The sequence below is a fragment of the Microcebus murinus genome, chromosome 15, assembly GCF_040939455.1.
Source record: "Microcebus murinus isolate Inina chromosome 15, M.murinus_Inina_mat1.0, whole genome shotgun sequence".
In the NCBI taxonomy this organism is placed as follows: domain Eukaryota; kingdom Metazoa; phylum Chordata; class Mammalia; order Primates; family Cheirogaleidae; genus Microcebus; species Microcebus murinus.
Window position 1 is genome coordinate 22,553,617 of NC_134118.1, and position 18,721 is coordinate 22,572,337.

The 18,721-nt window shown below is 41.9% G+C and overlaps 1 protein-coding gene across 2 annotated transcripts; it reads left to right on the top strand.

Moving 5' to 3' along the window:
* The first annotated feature begins 496 nt into the window (after window positions 1–496).
* Window positions 497–18,473, top strand: NRSN1 (neurensin 1). 2 transcript variants are annotated; one of them, XM_012753695.3, is made up of 4 exons: window positions 497–602; window positions 2,553–2,638; window positions 7,981–8,178; window positions 16,692–18,473. In XM_012753695.3, the coding sequence occupies exons 3-4, from the start codon at window positions 7,990–7,992 to the stop codon at window positions 17,088–17,090; spliced, it is 588 nt and encodes a 195-aa protein (XP_012609149.1). In that variant the 5' UTR covers window positions 497–602; window positions 2,553–2,638; window positions 7,981–7,989; the 3' UTR covers window positions 17,091–18,473. The 2 variants fall into 2 exon arrangements, with proteins under 2 accessions (XP_012609149.1, XP_012609148.1); XM_012753694.3 differs by having other exon boundaries at window positions 2,572–2,638.
* The last annotated feature ends 248 nt before the right edge of the window (window positions 18,474–18,721 follow it).

The window sequence follows — 18,721 nt, forward strand, 5'->3', positions numbered from 1 at the left end:
CTCTACCATATAGCCTACCATATACCTAGATGGCACCATATACCATCCAGGTTTGTGTAAGCACACGCTAAGATGTTGGCACTACTAAGTCGCCTAAGGGCTAAGGACGACACCCTTCTCAAAACTGATCTTCGTCCTGGCCGCTAAGCAACCGGGACTGCATACTGAGTCCACTGTGGCCGGACCATGGCCTGGGCAGTAGAATACAGCGGTGGACAGACGAGGCAGAAAGGCAGAGAAGGTGCCTGCCCGAGGAGCTTCAGCAGGGCCCAGTGACCAGCCTTCCAGGGGCCTGCCACCTTCCCATGGGGAGGCAGCAGCCCCAGGGTGCAGGCAGGAAGGCGGTTGGCGCGCCAGCCGCTCGCCCCGCCCACTCGCCCCGCCCACTCTGGCGGCGGCGGCGGCTGCGCGGGCCTGGGCTGCGCGGGCACGCGGGGCCCCGGCTGTCAATCACGCGCAGGCTGAGCTCCGCGAGGCGGAGCGGCGGTGACGGCGGCGGCGGCGGCGGCGGCGGCGGCGGCGGCGGCGATGGGACCCCGGCGAGAGATCTGCGGCTAGGCTAGCTGCACTTGCTCCACGGGTCAGGGGATCGGAGGGGGCAGGTAAAGCTATGCGGAGTCCAGGGGTGGCGGCTCTCTATACTCCAGATGTCTTTCTCCAGTTCTTCCTCTGCTCCCTTTCTCTCTTTCCTTCCTCCCTCCTTACACAAATATTCTCTCTCCCTCCCTCTCTCTCTCTCTCTCTCTCACTACCCATTCAAATCTCTGCAAAAACCATATGTATTAAAATCCGTGAAAACATACAAATTGGAGGTAGCCAACTCCATGCTTTGGTGGTTTGTGGTCTATGTTATGTAAGAATTTGGGTGGTGTACAGCTAAAAACTTGAGAGTTTCCTTCCTTTGAGACAAAAAAAAAGTTGCATATTAGGTGAAAGTAAAATACGTGTATGTGGAGCAAGGAAAGCTGGTTTGATTTATTTTCCAGGCTTAACTGACCCTCCCCACTCTTTTGCCATGTCTAAAGGTGTTTGAGTGTTTTGACATGATGTCAGGACCTACGTTTTTGTGTTTTTAGAAAGGGACATTGGAGTGAGGGTCAGACCGGGTCTGGTAACCTCAAAGAAAACAGAGCTGGAATTTATTATTCCAAATAAAAACAGCTAGTATTGGCTTAATTGGTTTCTGGCTCTGTAGCAGAAATGTTTTCAGAACCTTGGAGAGCTCCTTGGGCTCCAGACCAGGCCAACCTTTGGTGAAGGGCATGTGTGGAATCAATTTCTTAAGAGAAAATGGGGAAGGCTCCAGATGAAAAGAAGGGAAATTTAATTTAGAAGGACAGAAGGAGGAAAGATAGGAGAATGCAGTGACCTATGGTTAGCTTGTTTTCTTTTGCTTATCCAGATTCAGGATATAATTTGCTTCATTCACCAAATCTGCTCACATACCACTCAGAAAATTTGGAGAAAAGGAAGTGTTTTGAAGGTTTGCTTATAGTCTATATAGACTGACACTAGAAATGTTGAAAACAGTTAGTCAGGCCTCAGCTGGGCTTACTCACCTCAAGTCTATAGGTTCTCCTGCAAGTAAGTAGGGATCTGCTCATCAGAAAGAACTCTTAATTGCTTCTTGAAAAATATGGCCCCAGTTATTATTTTATTTCACATAACTAGAGTAATGTAGGAAACCAATAGCCTTATAGCTGGCAGTGGCTTTTTAATTAAATTTTGCATGGGCACCTGCTTTTCTTAGGCAGATGGAAAGTAAAATGATTATGATAGAGAGATAATGGATATAGGAGTAAAATTCAGCCTAATAAGTAAATCATCCAAAGACCCTTACTAAGTGTAAAATGCATGTAAACATATCAGAAAATGCAATAATTTTTTTTTAATTATTTTTTTTATTTTGGCATATTATGGGGGTACAGATTTTAAGGTTTCAATAAATGCCCATTTCCCCCCCTCCCCCCAAAAGTCTGAGTCTCCATCATGACCATCCCCCAGATGGTGCACATCTCACTCACTATGTATGTATATACCCGCCCCCTCCCCCCTCCCACCTGCCCAATACCCTATTACTGTAGCACCTATGTGTCCACTTAGGTGCTACTCAGTTAATACCAGTTTAGAAAATGCAATAATTTTAAGACTCTTATAGTTTATAGCATAATAGAACAAGCACCAGAAAATATTAATTCTGGAATATCTATGAAGCAAGTAACCTTTTTATTTAGAATTTGTACAATACAAATGGATCATTTGTAGTTGGTATTATTAACCACATGGAATATAGTTACATCAAAATAAGAATAACATTTGTATAATGTGTTATAGTTTACAAAGCTCTTTTGATTTATGTCATCTCATTTACTCTACAAATTATCATAAGAGCCCATTAATTTATAAAATATATTATACTTTTGTTTTTTTAAAAAAAGCTATCTAGAACAAGAAGTTCTTTGTCAATATTTTTGTCAATATTAAAATTACTCTTTATAAGCTATATGAATGGCTTATGAAATTTAGATTTTTATTTGTATTACATTTTGCAGAGATTTTTTTCTTAAATAGGATTGAAGAATGCGCTGTTAAAAAGAAAGGTCAAAGAATAAACAGCAACAAGAAGAGGACTTCAAAGGTAAGACTCAAACTTCATCATGTGTAGATTCATAAGCACCTCATGTTCTGTATGTAGATAAGGGAGATTGAAAAAGAATATGGGTTCTTGTTCTCTTCTTGTGGTTTTAGACTCTGTGTGCCCTACTGAAAAAATATATCTTGAAGGATCAAAGCAATTGATAATGAATAAGATAATTGCACATCATTACTTCTCTTTCAAAAATTATAAAAGTGGCTACATATTCACTGACTTAAAGGTTATAAAAATAGAGCCACAATCACTACCACTGTCCTCCCACCCCCAGATAAAATGTATCTGAAATGATCCATTGGTAGAAACACATTTCCAGGTTTTAAGGTCATGCTTATATAATTCCAGAATGCCTGATTTAAAAGTGAAAAAGCTGTTAGCAGGCTTTCATGCCTTCCTGCATCCACTATGAGTCTGGCTGAGTCTTTTAAGTGAATTGACCTTTTGGTTTGGTGTTGGATAAGTAGTCTAAATTGTCTCTGTGCCTATACTTTGTCTCTTGTAGCACTGGCCTTGTGAAAAAGTGGCTCTAATGGGAACTTCACTTTCATTATCTCAGAATTATTTTATGGGAGAGAAAAGCAGTATGAAAAATTGAATAATATTTTGAAGAGAATAAATAGAACAGAGCCTGTGCCTGGCCTCACAACTGACTCACACATATAGCCATGGGAAAACACTCATGCTTTTTGTGCCTCAATTTTCTGCCTCCCTTTTCTCAGGAAGACCATGAAGACAAATAATGTCTGTCATGTTCTTAAGGTTTCATGAGGCATAAAGACTTATTTATGTTTTCATGGCTGTGAACATTTGTAAAGTAAAGTAAAATATGATTGCATGTATTAGACTGAAAATCAAGTTTCAAAAAAATCAATACTACAGTGTTTTGGCACACATAGCGATCACAATAGCACCTACATGGCTTTGTTTGCCTAATAAAGGAATTATCAAGGGATTCTCAGCATTTGTACTCCCTCCCATTGTCTTTACAATGCCCATTTAGTTGCATTAATTGCTTCCTGAGTGTGTATCTTTCTCATCCAATAGTCCAGTGAAGGCAGACTCTGCCCCACTCATCTTTGTAAACATTATTTATCCCACAGGTACCTGGCACATAGTTAGTGCTTTAAAAACATTGAAAGAAGGGAGGAATGACAAACTCAGGCCATCACCCACACCAATCCATGTAGTTCTGTGCCAGGAAGTTACAAAGTACTGGAGATTAAAGTGGTAAACAGAACAGAAAAAGTGCCTGCCCACATGGAGCTTACAGTCTATCATGTATATAGTCTATCAGATCATAAGCAAATAAACCACACATAGACAGTCAGGTAGTAACAAGTGCTTTGAAGAGAAACAAATCTGGACAAGGAGATAAAAAATGGCAGAGGGCTGATATGTACATATACTGACTGTAGAAAGCCTCTCAGAAGAATTTGGGAGGGAACTACAGCATAATGTTCTCCTTCCCTTGGTCTCCGGGATATAATAGGTGTGTTGGTAAGAAATGAATATTCACTTATTGCGTAACTGTATATGCAATTTAGACAGTTGCTATGGACGGATTATAAAAAGAAGAAAACTACAGATGGATCCTCACTTATCTGCATGTAGAGTGTCCTTCAGAGAGAATGAAAACAACTTCTTCCTCATAGATGTCCAAATCACCGCACACGAAGGTTGCTTGTGCATCCATCGTAATGACCATGCTGGCAGGGAGGAGACAATAGGATCCACTAGAATGTTTATGAAATGAATATTAGTGTAGACTAATTTAAATACAATACTGGACGTTTTTACTCACCCTCTCTTTTCATGTACCTCCTGTGATGTCAAGCCTTTCTCTAAAGAAGCTCTCTAAGATCTGTTACTTACCAGCAGCCATAGATCTAACGTTACTGTTTTTGCTGCTGCTACTATAGCTATTGAAACGCAAACATCAGAATTCTCATGAAATCTTCCTCCTTAAGAAAACACTGAGCCAAGCTAAAAAGGCTTTGCACATACCTTCCATTTCTGTTCCAATTCTAGTTGATTGTATGTAGCTTAATAATTTCCCAGCTTTCAAAGTGGCTTTAGGAAGTGACCTCACATGTCCTTTTTATAATATCAGAGGTGTCACTCACCTGAGTAGGTTCCAAATAACTGTAATATACTCTGTATTGGGACAAAATGTTACCAGCTTCCCTATGAGGCATATATCTCTCCTGAGATTTTGTAGGTCCAAAACCCTCCCTCTAAAATGTTATATTTTAGAATTCATATGTTCTTCCAAGTGATCATTCTCCTCTAGGAGTGAATTCCAACTAGTTGTATGTTTGGGAAAATATATGAAACCTCTTAGGCCCTCAAGGTCTACTATTTTAGGCAACATACACAACACTGAAGTAACTTGTTAAACAAACAATATACAAACATTCAGTCTACTTAGTAGCAAATGCCTAACCCAACTATTAGCTTTAAACTAGCCCTTTAAACTGAAGCTTTATATATACATACATACTAGTATAAAGTAAGAACTTGAGGCTGACAGTCAGTGCTGGTATGGGAGGTGGTAGGATATCAGTAAACCCAGTTGTTTGTCCAACAAACAGTAATAGACTCATTCTGTAGAGTCATAGCCAAAAAATCCTGAAAAGATGCATCTGGAAGGAATTAGAGGCTGATCCGGTCCAACCATCTTATTCTAACAGTGATGAAACCATAGCCAGGAGAGGTTAATGTGCTTGTCTAAAATCTCATGACCAGTAAATTGCAGATAAAAAACTAGCATTAGAGCACATTCTTTCCTCTGTGTGGTTGGCATAAACCAGGGCATGTTCTTGTTCATGCTATGTGCTTCTGGAGGAGAAAGTAAGACTCCTTGGGTTGCCTTTTTTAGAATGTATCTAATATCACTAAAAATCCATGACTTAAAGTAGAGCATTCAATCAGTCAGGTTCAAAAACATTTATCTTATGATACTTTCTGTCTCTTTTATGATTTTACCCATATTGTTTTTTAAGGAAGTTGGACAACTGAGTTTCATCTTATAAAGCAGAAACATTTAACCTAGGGTGCTAGAAACAAGCTATACAGGGAATGACTACAATATATCACATGTCCTTCTCTGCAAAAAAACTCAACCCTGAGAAAGAATGACTTCAACAGCTAAGGAAAATAATTCTTATTGTTGCCATGAAGGATATTTAAAATTTATATTATATCTATGTTTGTCCTTTTTTCATATTAAAGTCTCTGATGCCTTATAGAAACCTGAAAATATATATTTAGGTGAGGTGGTTCTGACTATGCAAGTACATGATTCAGCCCATAATCCTGCTTATTGTGTTAATTGTCATCTTTCATCTCCCTGACTCATGGTATAACCTTTAGTAGGTGACTCTTCTATGCCTCAGTTTCCTCTATGACAAAGCAGAGTTAGTAACACTAATCACATCTCCCCTTGACCGAAATTTTTATTAGGATGTCTTAAAAGAAAGTGATTTTAAAATTATTCTACATATGTATGAATGGCAATAGGCTCTTATTAATCATCTTCATTGTATAAGCATTAAATAGAAGGTACTGAAGAGATCATCTCGGCACTTAAAATATGAAAGCTAGGTTAATATTCTTTTGATCTGTCAGACTTTGCTGCTCTAATCAAGCAAAGTACATTCTAAATGCTTGACTTTACATGAAATAATGAATGTTTAAAAGTGAAAAATCAAAATCAAACTTTTTCTCTCTGCACTCTCCTTGTGGGTGATTTCTTTAGATGGTAGCTATACCTGAAACAAGAAAAAGGCACAGGCACTAATTGTAATATTGGCCAACAGTTAAAAAGATGAGGTTATTGATCACCATCAATAGCACCTGCTTCCATCATTTTTCTAAGACTAGAGGAATATTTTCCTCAATTTGAATACATTTTCTAATCAAAACTCACTTGTGGCCATGGGCACACATTTACAAGATGTTCTTATGGGTCCATGGGTTCACTTTATGCCCTTGGGCTTCAACTTTGGTTTTAGCCCCATGATTCTGTCCAACCAAACTAAGTGGCCACATAAAGGCACCCCATGGAAGTGTAGATTAATGTTTGCCTCTTATAGGTAAACATTACTAGCTGGTTATTGGTGAGTAATTGGAAATAGTTAATATGCTTCTGTTGACCTGGATTATAGCCCAAGCCCTGAGAAAACCTGATTCAATGGGAAAATAACCATCCACATTGTTCCTAACTTTGTCACATATAGACTATGTCCATACAAGGAAAACCATCTAGAGGATCGTTGAAAAATCTAAACAAGTATTCCACATATCCAGCCACACACTTACTTGCTTATATGGATCCAGAGAACCAAAGAACCAACAGAGGATAACTGAGAATTCCTTTCCCTTATTCACTGAAATTACTGTCCCTCAGTAATTCCCTTCTTTAAAAAAACACGAATTGATAACCAAATCTATATAAATGCCTCTCTCTGAGGGTATTGCTTAGGTCAAATGAAGTTGAAATTTCCATCTTAAAAAGCAGAGCCCCAAACAGCCCACCAGGGCATAGCTTCATCAATAATTCTTTGAATTCTTATTCACACTAGACACTTCGTGAAAAGTAATAAAAGGCTGGGTCTACTCTTCGCGTTACACTCTCGCTACACACATGGACAGATGTATCCACAAGTAATGATGGAAGTATATGGTGTTAGACTTAGGGAGGTGTAAATTATTGGCCAAGCCATTTGTGATTAATAAAGCACGAGGCATAAACTGCTTGGCAGCTTTTTGATAGAGCTTCTGTACAACTTGACAGTTAGTTAAAATGTTAGAGGAAGATACATGAGATCTGAAAGCAAGAGTAACTGCTAACAATAACACCATATAGATTCCACAAAGGAAGACGGTTGACAATCTGAGAGGATAATCCAAGACAAATTCTGTCTCTAGCAAATGAGAGTGCCTGCCTAATTCTTTAATATGTAAATGCAAAGACTACTGGATTCTAAGAGATTAAAGATTATCTCGACAAGTCAATGAAAATCTCAGCTTCTTTGTTGCCATTTCTCATGCTTACATTTTTGCATAATTTAAGTGAGCTGTGCTGTTTTATCTCGTTTCATTTATGGAGAACTGGTTCTAGTCATCAAGTATTTAAGGTCATTTTGCATTAAACAGAAAAGAAGAGCAGCTTACAAGACAGACAGGTCTTTAAAAATGTCTTTTAAGAAAAGAGCATTGTTCCAGTAGGCTGACCCTACCCAGCCTGGTTCTCGTCTTTCGCGTCTGTTGATCCTGAGGCCAAAGCCCATACACGAGGCTGATCCGTGTGGATGTTGTCATTCCAGCCGGGAAGGATGAGTTCTTGCAGTAACGTCTGTGGGTCCAAGCAGGCACAGGCTGCAGCCGAGGGCGGGTACCAGCGCTACGGAGTCCGGTCCTACCTACACCAGTTTTATGAGGACTGTACCGCCTCGATCTGGGAGTATGAGGATGATTTCCAGATCCAGAGATCACCTAACAGGTGGAGCTCAGTATTCTGGAAGGTAAGGAAAGAGCATATGTCTAACTCAGGGAATAGAAAAATTACTGGACTTGGTAAATACTGTAGCTATAGAGAACTGAGAGGTTTGGTACTCTGTGTGTGCATCACTCCCGGTGATACTAAATGCATTTTTCTTCCCTGAGGAAAGGAGAATCTAAGCCTCGGGCCAAAGAAAACCTCTAAACACAGCATAATCTTCGATGAGCAGGTTAAACATAAATAGATACATTTGCCATATTAATTATTATTGTTGCTACTGTTAATAATGTGCCAATAAGTTCACCAACTATGAAGCTATCCATAGGCAAAACATTACATTCTTTCAGCCTCCTTCATGGGCTTGGTAAGTATCATGTGACAAGTTGCAACAATTATTAAAAAGAAAGAATTAGGTATTCAGAGACAGTTAATGCTGAGATACGGTACAGTGGTCAGTGTCTCAGGTCTGCCTCCACTGGTGTGTGCTCACGAGGCCCTCTGAGCCTCAGCTTCCTCAGATGAAGGCACCTCATTAGGTTATGTATTTAGTCATTCAACAGGCAAGTAGTGAGCTCCTACTCTGTGCCAAGGAGGTCCAAAGTGCTGGATTAGAAGCAGTAAAAAGGAGAAGAAAAAGTCTCTTTCCTCGTGGAGCTTACAATCTACCATGGGAAACAGACTGTAAACAAAGAAACCACATGAGTGTCAGGCAGTGATAAGTGCTATGAAGAGAAATGAATCAGGATAAGAGGACTGGAGTGATGGAGACTCCCTTCAGACGTGCTGGTGGTAAAAGCCTTTCAGAGGAGATGCCATTTGAGCAAATACCAGAATGAGCTAAGGGAATGGACTATAAAATTACCTAGGCTGGGAAAATAGCAAGTCCAAAAGCTCTGAAATGGGAACAAGTCCGGTGTGCTTGAAAAAGAGAAAATCAAATCTGGTTGGAATAGAGTGAGAAAAGGGTCAGGCAATGAATTCAGAAAAATAACAGGGTACAGATAATTTATGTAGCACCTTGTAGATAATAGTGAGGACTTGGGCTTTTATCTCGAGAGACATGGGAAGCCACCAGGAGATATTCAGCAGCATAGTAACATAATCCAACCAGTATTTTAACAGGATCATTCTGGCTACTGTACAGAAAATAGATTATAGAAGGACAGGGCAAAAGCAGATAGATTAATTTAGAGGCTGTTAAAGTACCCAGGCAAGAGATGCTTGTGGCTTAAGATTAGGCTGGTGTTAGTGGAGATGGTGAAAAGTAGTCAGATTTAGCATAAAGTTTGAATGCCAAGCTCTCAGGACACGCTGATGAATTAGATATGGGATAGGGGATAAAGAGAAGTCGAGCATGACCCTAAGGCTTCCAGCCTAAGCTATTTAGTTAATGGTGTTAATTTACTAGGATGGAGAAATAATTTACTAGGATGGAGAAAATGATGGGTGGGGAACCCAGTGTTTGACTTTGGCCATGTTACATTGGAGATGCATGTTAGATATCCAGGTAGAGATCTCTGGTGGCAATTTAAATACACCAATCTGAAGCTCACAGATTGGGAGTTATTGACACATAGAATCCATAGAAGGCACCAGATTTCTGAGATCATCCAGGAAGAGAATATAGTAGGCATAGAAGAGAAGAGGTCATTGGGATGTTCCAACATTTAGAAAACAAGAAAAGGAGGAAGCTTCAGGGAGGGATACTGAGAAGATGCAGCCTTAGATAGTGCCTGAGTTCTCCTCCAGCCCTAACATTCCGTGCTTCTCCCAAAAGTTTCCAGAATGTTTGACATTGACGCTGACATAATCTTGCAATTTATTGGCAACATGGTGTAACCAGAGGCAGTGTAGCATAATAATTATGAGGATGGATTCTGACCTCAGACTACGTGAGTTCAAATCCCAACTCTTTTATTAATAGCTCTGTAACCTTGGGCAAATTAATTGACATCAATGGGCCTTCTAAAAGTAATATTTATAGTATCTGCCACATAAAAGTTGTGAGGATTAAATAAGATAACATTTACAAAGAGCTTAAAATAATGTTGGATATGTACTCAATAAGCATTGGCTATATTAGCTACTATTACTGAATGCTGTATGGAGCACTGAATTCTAAAATGGAAATAAAATTGGAAATCTAGTTGATAAATGAAGTACTGGGTAACACAGTTGTTAACATGGATTGCCCAAGACCTGCGTTAATTCAAAATCATACTATTGTCACATACTCTGTATCAGAATTAGTCAAGTCAGTATCCTTACCCTGTAGAAATCTCACCTCTGATGAATCCTGACTGGCCTGGGCCAATGAAATGCATAGCCAAGCTTGGCACATCTTGTATTTACCCAGATAAGTGGGTGGTTATTTTCCTATTTGTCAAAAAAGAAATTTGCCTGACAAATCTATTGTGCCAAGAACCTAAAATGCCAGTGACTACAGAATATTGTAAGCATTCAAATATATCCAAAGCACTGGTTGTTATGTGATTTGTGAAGCTGTAAACCCATCAAATAAAACATAGTTACGGATTTAAAACAAAGTACTCACAGTAAATTACCAACCCCACAATTCAGATTTCATTATTTTCTCCTTTCTATTTTACATGAACAAGATCCAAAAATTATTTATTCCTTGTTATGCTGGGCCTACTTCAGAGAAAAAACAGGCAAAAGTCCATGGTCTCATAGCAATTATAATACAGCAAAATCCAAGTCCTCGATTCACATCCTAACCATAGAACACAAGAAGCCTTGTGTCAACCTTGAATAGTCAAAGAATTCACCATCTTAGAGACTTCATCTCTACCAAGGGAAAAGCCAACTGTTCTTGGGTTTCCTCCTAGGGAATATGAGTGAATTCATTCCAGTGGGTTTAAGAAGTGTTTCGTACCAATACAGAAAAAGGTGCCAGTTATGCTTATGTTTCTATTGTGATTCTTTTTTATGTTTTTTCTTTCATTCAAATTGCATCTGTAGGTGGTTCAAATTGCTGGCTTTCCTTCTTCCCTCTTCCGCTATAGTGTTGCTAGGGCCATGTTGGTCTCTCCCTGGGGGCTGTGCTCACAGTGCTTTGCTAGGACTCTGCCCTTGAGCAGGCTCCTCAGTGGCAGGCAGCTTGGCAGGGCGTAATGAGAACAGAGATTGGAATCAAATGGGTCTGAGGTCTTTGCTCTATCACATGCATCTACATAACATCTGTCTCCCAGTGCTATGCTTTCTTTATACCAATCTTTGTCTACCATGCACTAGGCTACGTGGTAGGCTCTGAGACTCAGATGTGACTAAGATACCAGTCTTCATCTCTGAATGAGCTACAGTCCTTGACCTGAAGGAGTTCAGAGTCAAGCAGGAGAGAGAGACATGCACGCAGACTGTTACAATTCAGTGTTGTAAACCCTCTTGTAATAATAGTCACAGTGCTTACTGGGAGCATGGGGCTTGGGGGACAGGAGGGAGTGGGTATCTGATGCAGCTTGAGGAAGAAGTGGCTCCACAGAGGAGATCCTGCGAACAAGCATCCCAGTAAAAAGAAAAGCACTGCAAAAGCTGAGAGTTGTGGGAGAGTGTGGCATGTTCGGGAGACTACAGATAGTCCAGTATGCCTGGGGCAAATGTTTAGAAGTTGGAGAAGAGGGGTTAGGAGTTGAACCTGGGAATGCAGATAAGAGCCAAATCACAGAAGAGTTTGAAAGGGTGCGTAATAGAAATCTCTCCATCCTTTCAGCTTGAGTACAGTGAGGGGGCAAGATAGTAAACCTAAGTTTTTCTGGAAGGGATGCCTCACGGTCACATGTAAACACACACACACACACACACACACACACACACACACAGAGCGCTACACACTTTCTTTGCTCCTGTGACTGTGAGGAGGGACTCTGTGAATGGGTGGATGGAAGGAACAAAAATAGAGCCATCAGAAAGGAAGTTACAGAGCACCATTTTGAATATTTTGGGTTTGAGGATGTATCAGGACATTTTTGTACAGATCCTCCTATCGGGTGTCAGAAATGTGGTCTGATGCTCAGGAGAGTGGTCCAGGCTGGCGCTGAAGATTTGGAAGTCACAGGTGTGAGTCAAGACTGCAGCTGCACATTAAACCCTGGAGAAAACGTATTGAATAAGAAGAGGTGGGGGGTGAGAGTGGAATCCTGGGGAAGAACAACAATGTACGAAGAATATCTGGCAAAGCAGGTTGAGGGCAAATTGTTTAGAGGTAGAGACACAAAAAGGAGAGTGTGTCAGAAATAACCATAGGGGAGGGTTTCAAGAATATGAAGCAATGTTTCATATTAATATCAATGACTGTAGACTATTTAAGTGAGATAAAGAAAGAAAAATCACATTGCATTTGTAGTAGGAGGTCCATGGTGACCTCAGAGAAGGCGGTTTCAAGGAAACTGTGGAGAACTGAGTTTGGCTGTCAAGGTTGGGAAAAGTCTCTAGCAGTAGTTAGAGATGGGCACAGGGCTCTAGAATAGCCTTTGGAGATGGAGGCAGTTGGGTGTTTACGTGCTGGAGAGAAGGAGTCTCTGCAACGTCGAAGAGCTGCTGTGACTTCACTACCCAGGTGAAGGGGGGTGGGAGGACTGTGAGGTCAGGCATGTGGAAGGACCTAGATCATCTCCGGGCATCGGTTCTTGGTTTGTAAAGCTCAGTGTGCATCTGAGGCAAGCAGAGCCAGACCAGCTGGAGTCTGCCCCGCTGCTGGCAAATGTCACCACTCGGAGCTCGGGGCCTGCTAAGGAGAGGTCAGTTATCGCAGCCCTCGGGGCTGATGAAGAAGAAAAATCCAGTCTTCACTCTTGACGTGCTTCCCCTGAATTTCCTCCAACCCAGATGGCGCCTTTCACATGTCGCTCCATGCAGCAATGCCCACGCCCCACGCCGTCCCTCCCTGCCACGCTGGCGCTTGCTTCCAACAGTCATTACTGCCTCCTCTCTGCCCGAACAGCTGCGTCGCGCTGCTGCCAGCTCTGTCGGCGTAAACTGCATTTTTAGACCTCATCAGCTCGCCGAGCTACAAGGAAGGGGATGTTGGTCAGAATAACAGCTGTCTCTCTGGCCTGCAGCCCCCACTGGCAGAATTTCTGGAGCCCGAGCTCCCCCGCCCCGTCCAGTTCTGCTTTCCATCAGCAGAGACCGAGTTTCCGCACATCCTCACCACGGCCGAGAGAGACATCAAAAGGCACAGCGCAAAAGCTGTCCCTGCTGCTGCTTTGGGGGGTTGTCATGGCCTAGAGAGATCCTTCAACACGCTCACTGCTGGGGTCGACCTGGCCGCCCCAGGATCCCAGGCTGCTCCGCTGCGGCTGGACAAGGAGCCTCCCGGCACCACTCCAGCTCTTCTGCGGGGCCCTCACCGCCGCTGCTTTGCTTCCATTGCGATTTGTGTTTTTACTCTCAATTAATAGAGCCCTCTTTTACTTAGACCTAGGACCCCTTCAACTCAGAACTGTGTCCAGAGACAATTTTTATGATACGGTGTGGAATCAATCCCCCAATTTTTCTTCCTTCCAGTACCCCAGCATGGTACCAGGATTATGCTGATGTGTCTATCCCACCCGGCCTCCTCGCCTCCATCCCACCCTCAGAGAAGTTAAGCAGCAGCCTGCTCTTGATTCCGCCGTTGCTCTTTCACATCTGTTGTCCCAAGCTCTCCCTCCCACGCGTTAACAGGTTTGGAATCCCTCGGCCAGCACAGCTCTGGGAGATCCTCTTTAGACTTGCATCGATGGCACCTTCAGAGTCCCCCGGGGTCAGCTGTTCACTACGCTGTCCGCCCCTGCCGCACATAGCAGGCCTTTCTGTGACACGCTGATGTAAACAGGAAAAGGGAGAAGGCTCGGGCGAGGCCGGCCACTTTCCAGTTCTTAAAGTGAGCAGGAGTTCTGCCATCTGCAAGCCACGGTTTGCCTTTTAGCTTCTGAGGGATAGTCCAAGAGTGGATTTTCATCGAAAGCGCGGCTCAGCTGAGGAGCAGACTGCTCTGAGCATCAGTCACCTGGCCCCACGTTCAGCAGTCTGGTGGTTTCACTTAGTCAGTCAGAATATTTATTGAGTGTCAGGTTACAACAAGAGTGGTGAGAAGGGAAGACAGAAACACAAGGCAGAGAGCTTGGCCCCCACCGGCTCTGCAGAATCTCGGAAACCAAGATGGATATATATATATATTTTTTTTTTTTGCTGCCCTCAATTTTTGAGAATTAGTGCCAGTGCTTGAGGAGGGAGGTAATTTAGCCACATAGGAAGCATGTCACCATGGATATTTAAATTAATTTAGCCTGTGCATTCAGAATTTTGTGCTGTGAGTCATTTCTTAAGTTATAAATAATGGTTAGTCTTGGAAGGTGAATGTACTTGCCACTATTTTTAGAAAAATGTAAAAAGCAATCTAAAATGTTATATTTTGCAGCCCAATTTTTTCTGTAGTACTTTTATGTTATGTAAAATAGCTTCTATTTTTTCCAGAAGACATCCGATTAACTCTTTTTGTTTTTTGTTTTCAGTGTCTTTACAGTATAACATCAAGGAAAGTTGTCCATATATGGTGGCTTAAACTCATTTGAAGTCCAAATAAAAAATAATGGAAGGAAATATGCAAAATAGTAACTGATGAAGTATTATGGGTAGAAGAAAGGTTGGAAGAGTGATCACACAGATCTGATTTAGAACCCAGTCATGCCACCTACTGACTATGGGACCTTGAACTATGCTCTTCGTCCCTATAAACCTCAGTTTCTTATAGGTGAAATGGGAATAAAAATACCTATTTTACATAGCTGTTTACGAGGATTTAATGAAAAACACATCTAGCGCTATGCTAGGTCATAATAGATTCTCAGTAATGCCAGTTCTCCTTTCCCCCCCTTTTGCTAGGGTGATGGTTCATGCATACATTTTCCTTCTGTTAGCTAAGCCTCCTTTATTAGTGCATTACCCCTAAAATTTAATAAATAAGTTAATTAAACAAATACACTTTAAACATTGAAGATTAAATGGTGTTTTATATTTAGTTATTCTCCCAGCCTTGTTATTCTAACTAAAAGCAATGAGGAGCAGGAGGAAGTGAAAATGTGTTTAAAAAATAAATAACAGAATTTGCTATTCCTTATTCCAAATGCCGAGCAATTGTTGCAATACCATTGCCAATGCAGCATTACAATATTGCGAGAGGTGTATTTCCAAATAATAATAATAGCTACTTATTCCAATTTATTACTTAGCCAGGTACAAGACTAAGTGCTTTCATGGATGGTCTCATTTAGTCCTCATAACAATTCTGTGAGGTAGGTACTATTATCACCTGTTATTTTGGGGAAATTAATGAGAACATTTACAAAACTTTCCTTCTACAATTCAAGTGCTAGGTGGCAGTGCTAGAATCCAGGCTTAATTTTGTTCCTTCCAAATCTGTGTGCTTCAACCATCAAATGGGACATCCTTTTCCATCTTCAGTGTGTTACAGTTCATTAGAACTTGAGCTAATGCAGCTTAACCTCCATCTGCTACTCTTAACACTTGTCAGTATCGGCACAAGTACAGCCCAAACAGCTACATGTGAGAGAAGAAAGAGGACAGATCTTCTACCCTCTCCCTCTGCAACTTGCAAGCTGTCCATCTCTGTCCAGTGCTTTCCTTCTCTGAAGCTACATTTCCTAACCTGTAAACCGGCAATTATTGTTTCTTCTCTGCTTACTAGAAAAAGATGTGGGGAGTTACAAAGACCGTCAATGTCCTCCAGCCAAAACCATCGGGAACACACCTATGATGTCGAACAAGTTGGGTTTATTATTCGCTGCAGTGACAGAGAATGACACCATAGGGGACTATGGAGCATTTCAGTAAGAGTGTGAAAAAGGAAGTATTATAGGATGTGAGCTTTGGTTGGGTGATTTGGGGGAGGGTCTAATGAAGCAGGAGTTCACTGTGAATTGCCAGGGCCAATGCTATGATTGAATATCTTAATACATCTTACATACAGGGAGGGCAGACTAGAGTGAGACTAAAGCCATAATGAGTAAAAAAGTGGCAGTCATTCATATTAGGAGAAGGGGTCGTTTGGTATTTTATGGTTTGCACAATAGCTTTGCTTTTGTTTTTGCTTAGACAAAAATTATAAAGGGGTGTTGTTTTGTCTTACTCCATCGTGGCCACGGAATAAGCTTGTCTGGTGTTAATGTTCTGTGAGATGGAACGTGCCTGGCAGGAGAACAGCGTGAGTTCCCCAGCCACCTTCTAACAGCTCGAGAGCCTGGGGGACGGAGTCAGTCAGGCCAGCTGATTCTTCCTCAAGACCAAATGGGACAACGTAAGCAAAAGTAGGTTTTGTCAACTGAAACGCATTGTGCATACAGACAAAAATCAAGACCCAGTGCTGCAGTTTCTGGCTGGCGTTAAAGTCAGAAAGGTCTTCCTTTCACCTTCTTGGTTTTCATGTCCATCTGGGGGAACTGGAAATATTCACTTCTCTCAGAAAAAGCCGCACCTTACTTATTCTAGCTGGCTTCTGTTGCTCTCTTCCTCTAGGTCGGACTCATCTCAGGCACAGTCTTCGTGATTCTCGGATTGACTGTTCTGGCGGTGGGCTTTCTTGTGCCCCCCAAGATCGAAGCGTTCGGCGAAGCTGACTTCGTGGTGGTCGACACGCGTGCCATCCAGTTCAACGGCGCCCTCGACATGTACAAGCTGGCGGGAGCCGTTCTCTTCTGCATTGGGGGCACGTCCATGGCAGGGTGCCTGCTGATGTCCGTGTTTGCAAAAAGCTACTCCAAAGAAGAAAAGTTCCTTCAGCAAAAGTTTAAAGAGCGAATTGCAGACATCAAGGCCCACACCCAGCCAGTCACGAAAGCTCCGGGCCCAGGGGAAACGAAGATTCCAGTCACTTTGTCCAGGGTTCAGAACGTCCAGCCTCTATCGGCAACCTGAAACGCTCCCCACCCCAGTCCTTCCTGTCTGATTTACGCACATGGTTAAAAGGAGCAAGCCAGTGTTTGAGGTGACAAGGATTTGGTGTCGACTGCCCCAGGGAGGCCGTGTTCGGCTGGGGGTGGCACGATGGGCGAACTCGCGCTCGCTCAGTTCAGGTGGCTCTGGCGAAGGTCGATGCCACGTGCCCACCTGTGCACATGCATCTAGCTGCTTACGAAGGGTGTTTCCGTGTGCCCACCAGGAGCCCTCTGCAGCACCTCTTTCATGTATCGTGACTTCGTGTTATTTCCCGTGTTATTTGAAAGTGCTGGACAGTTCAGGCCAGCCCACCAATGGCTAACGTGGACCGTTTTATTTTCTAATATTGTTTTTTCTAATCTTTCCTGCGTGGTGCTGTCTTCCATGCCTGTCTCACGAGGTGTAAGATATTGTCATGTGTGTTCATAGAAACCTGGAATTCTCTGATTTTAGCCCAAACATCAGTCTTTGAACTGAATCTTGATATGAGGTTCCTGTGAGCTTGGATACAAAGTTATCAGCATTCGCCACAAAACTTTTTGTTTTCCCCAGATTTTTTTTTTAAAGCTAAAATTGCCAACTTTAGAATCTTGGCAAAGAAATTAATATTAGGAGTATCTGTTTACACAGTGTCCAAAAGCACTGAATTAGAAACCAGGAAATTTGAGTTCCTTCTACCAACTAGCTATGTGATCTTGGGGCAATCATTTAACCTCTCAGGCCTCACTTTCCCCATCTGTATAATGGGAGTCCTAGACTGCGATAGCTGAGGGCCTTCCTTGTTCAAACGTCTGAGATTCCTTTTTGACCACATGTCATCTAGACTTTCCCCTATGGGTGTTTAATGATATTTTGTGGCTCTAATTTCAGAACTAGACTCCTGGGAAGTCACCAAGTCAGCAGCCTTCTTTACTCCCTTCCCTTGAATGTTCAACCCCAGCAGTTTATATAATGCTGTCATATTTTTATAAAGACAAAAAGTAAGCCATCCTCAAATAAGAAACCCCTGAGCAGATATTAACCTTAAAAAAGGTTTTCATTGTCAAACAAGATGTTTTATTTCCCAGCAAGATGTTCATCTCATCCCTTGCACTTTTCTTTAATCTGTGGATTTAAATTAGACTGAGGAAAATGGAAAACGTGACCTTGGTATTCTTTCAGAGTCGTGCCACCTTGGAGTTCTGTCTTTTTTTTTTTTTTTCTTCCTTCACTGGATAAATAAAATATGTGAACGAGCGGAACCTGAATTGCATTGTCATTCCTTCAGTGTGGTTATTTTCTCTTCAACATGTAATTTTCCATTCTGGGGCTGAATGAGCTCTGATATTTCCCTGGCTAAATGGAAGAATAAATGAAGCAATTAGTGCTCTTTGTGCACAGTGTTTATTTTGCACAGTATTGCATAAAACACAGGGCAAATCGATGTCCTCAGCAAGGATCATTGGCCAGATTTTAGAGAAATTGTATCAGTTTCCTCAGGTTCTCTGCCTTCCTGTAGAAATATCGTTTTAATTTTATTCTATGAAGACTCCTACAGGCCCTACAGCATGTGTCCAAGGCAACATTGTTTGAGGCTTTCCATGCTTGCTTCTGGCTTGTGGTATGGATGA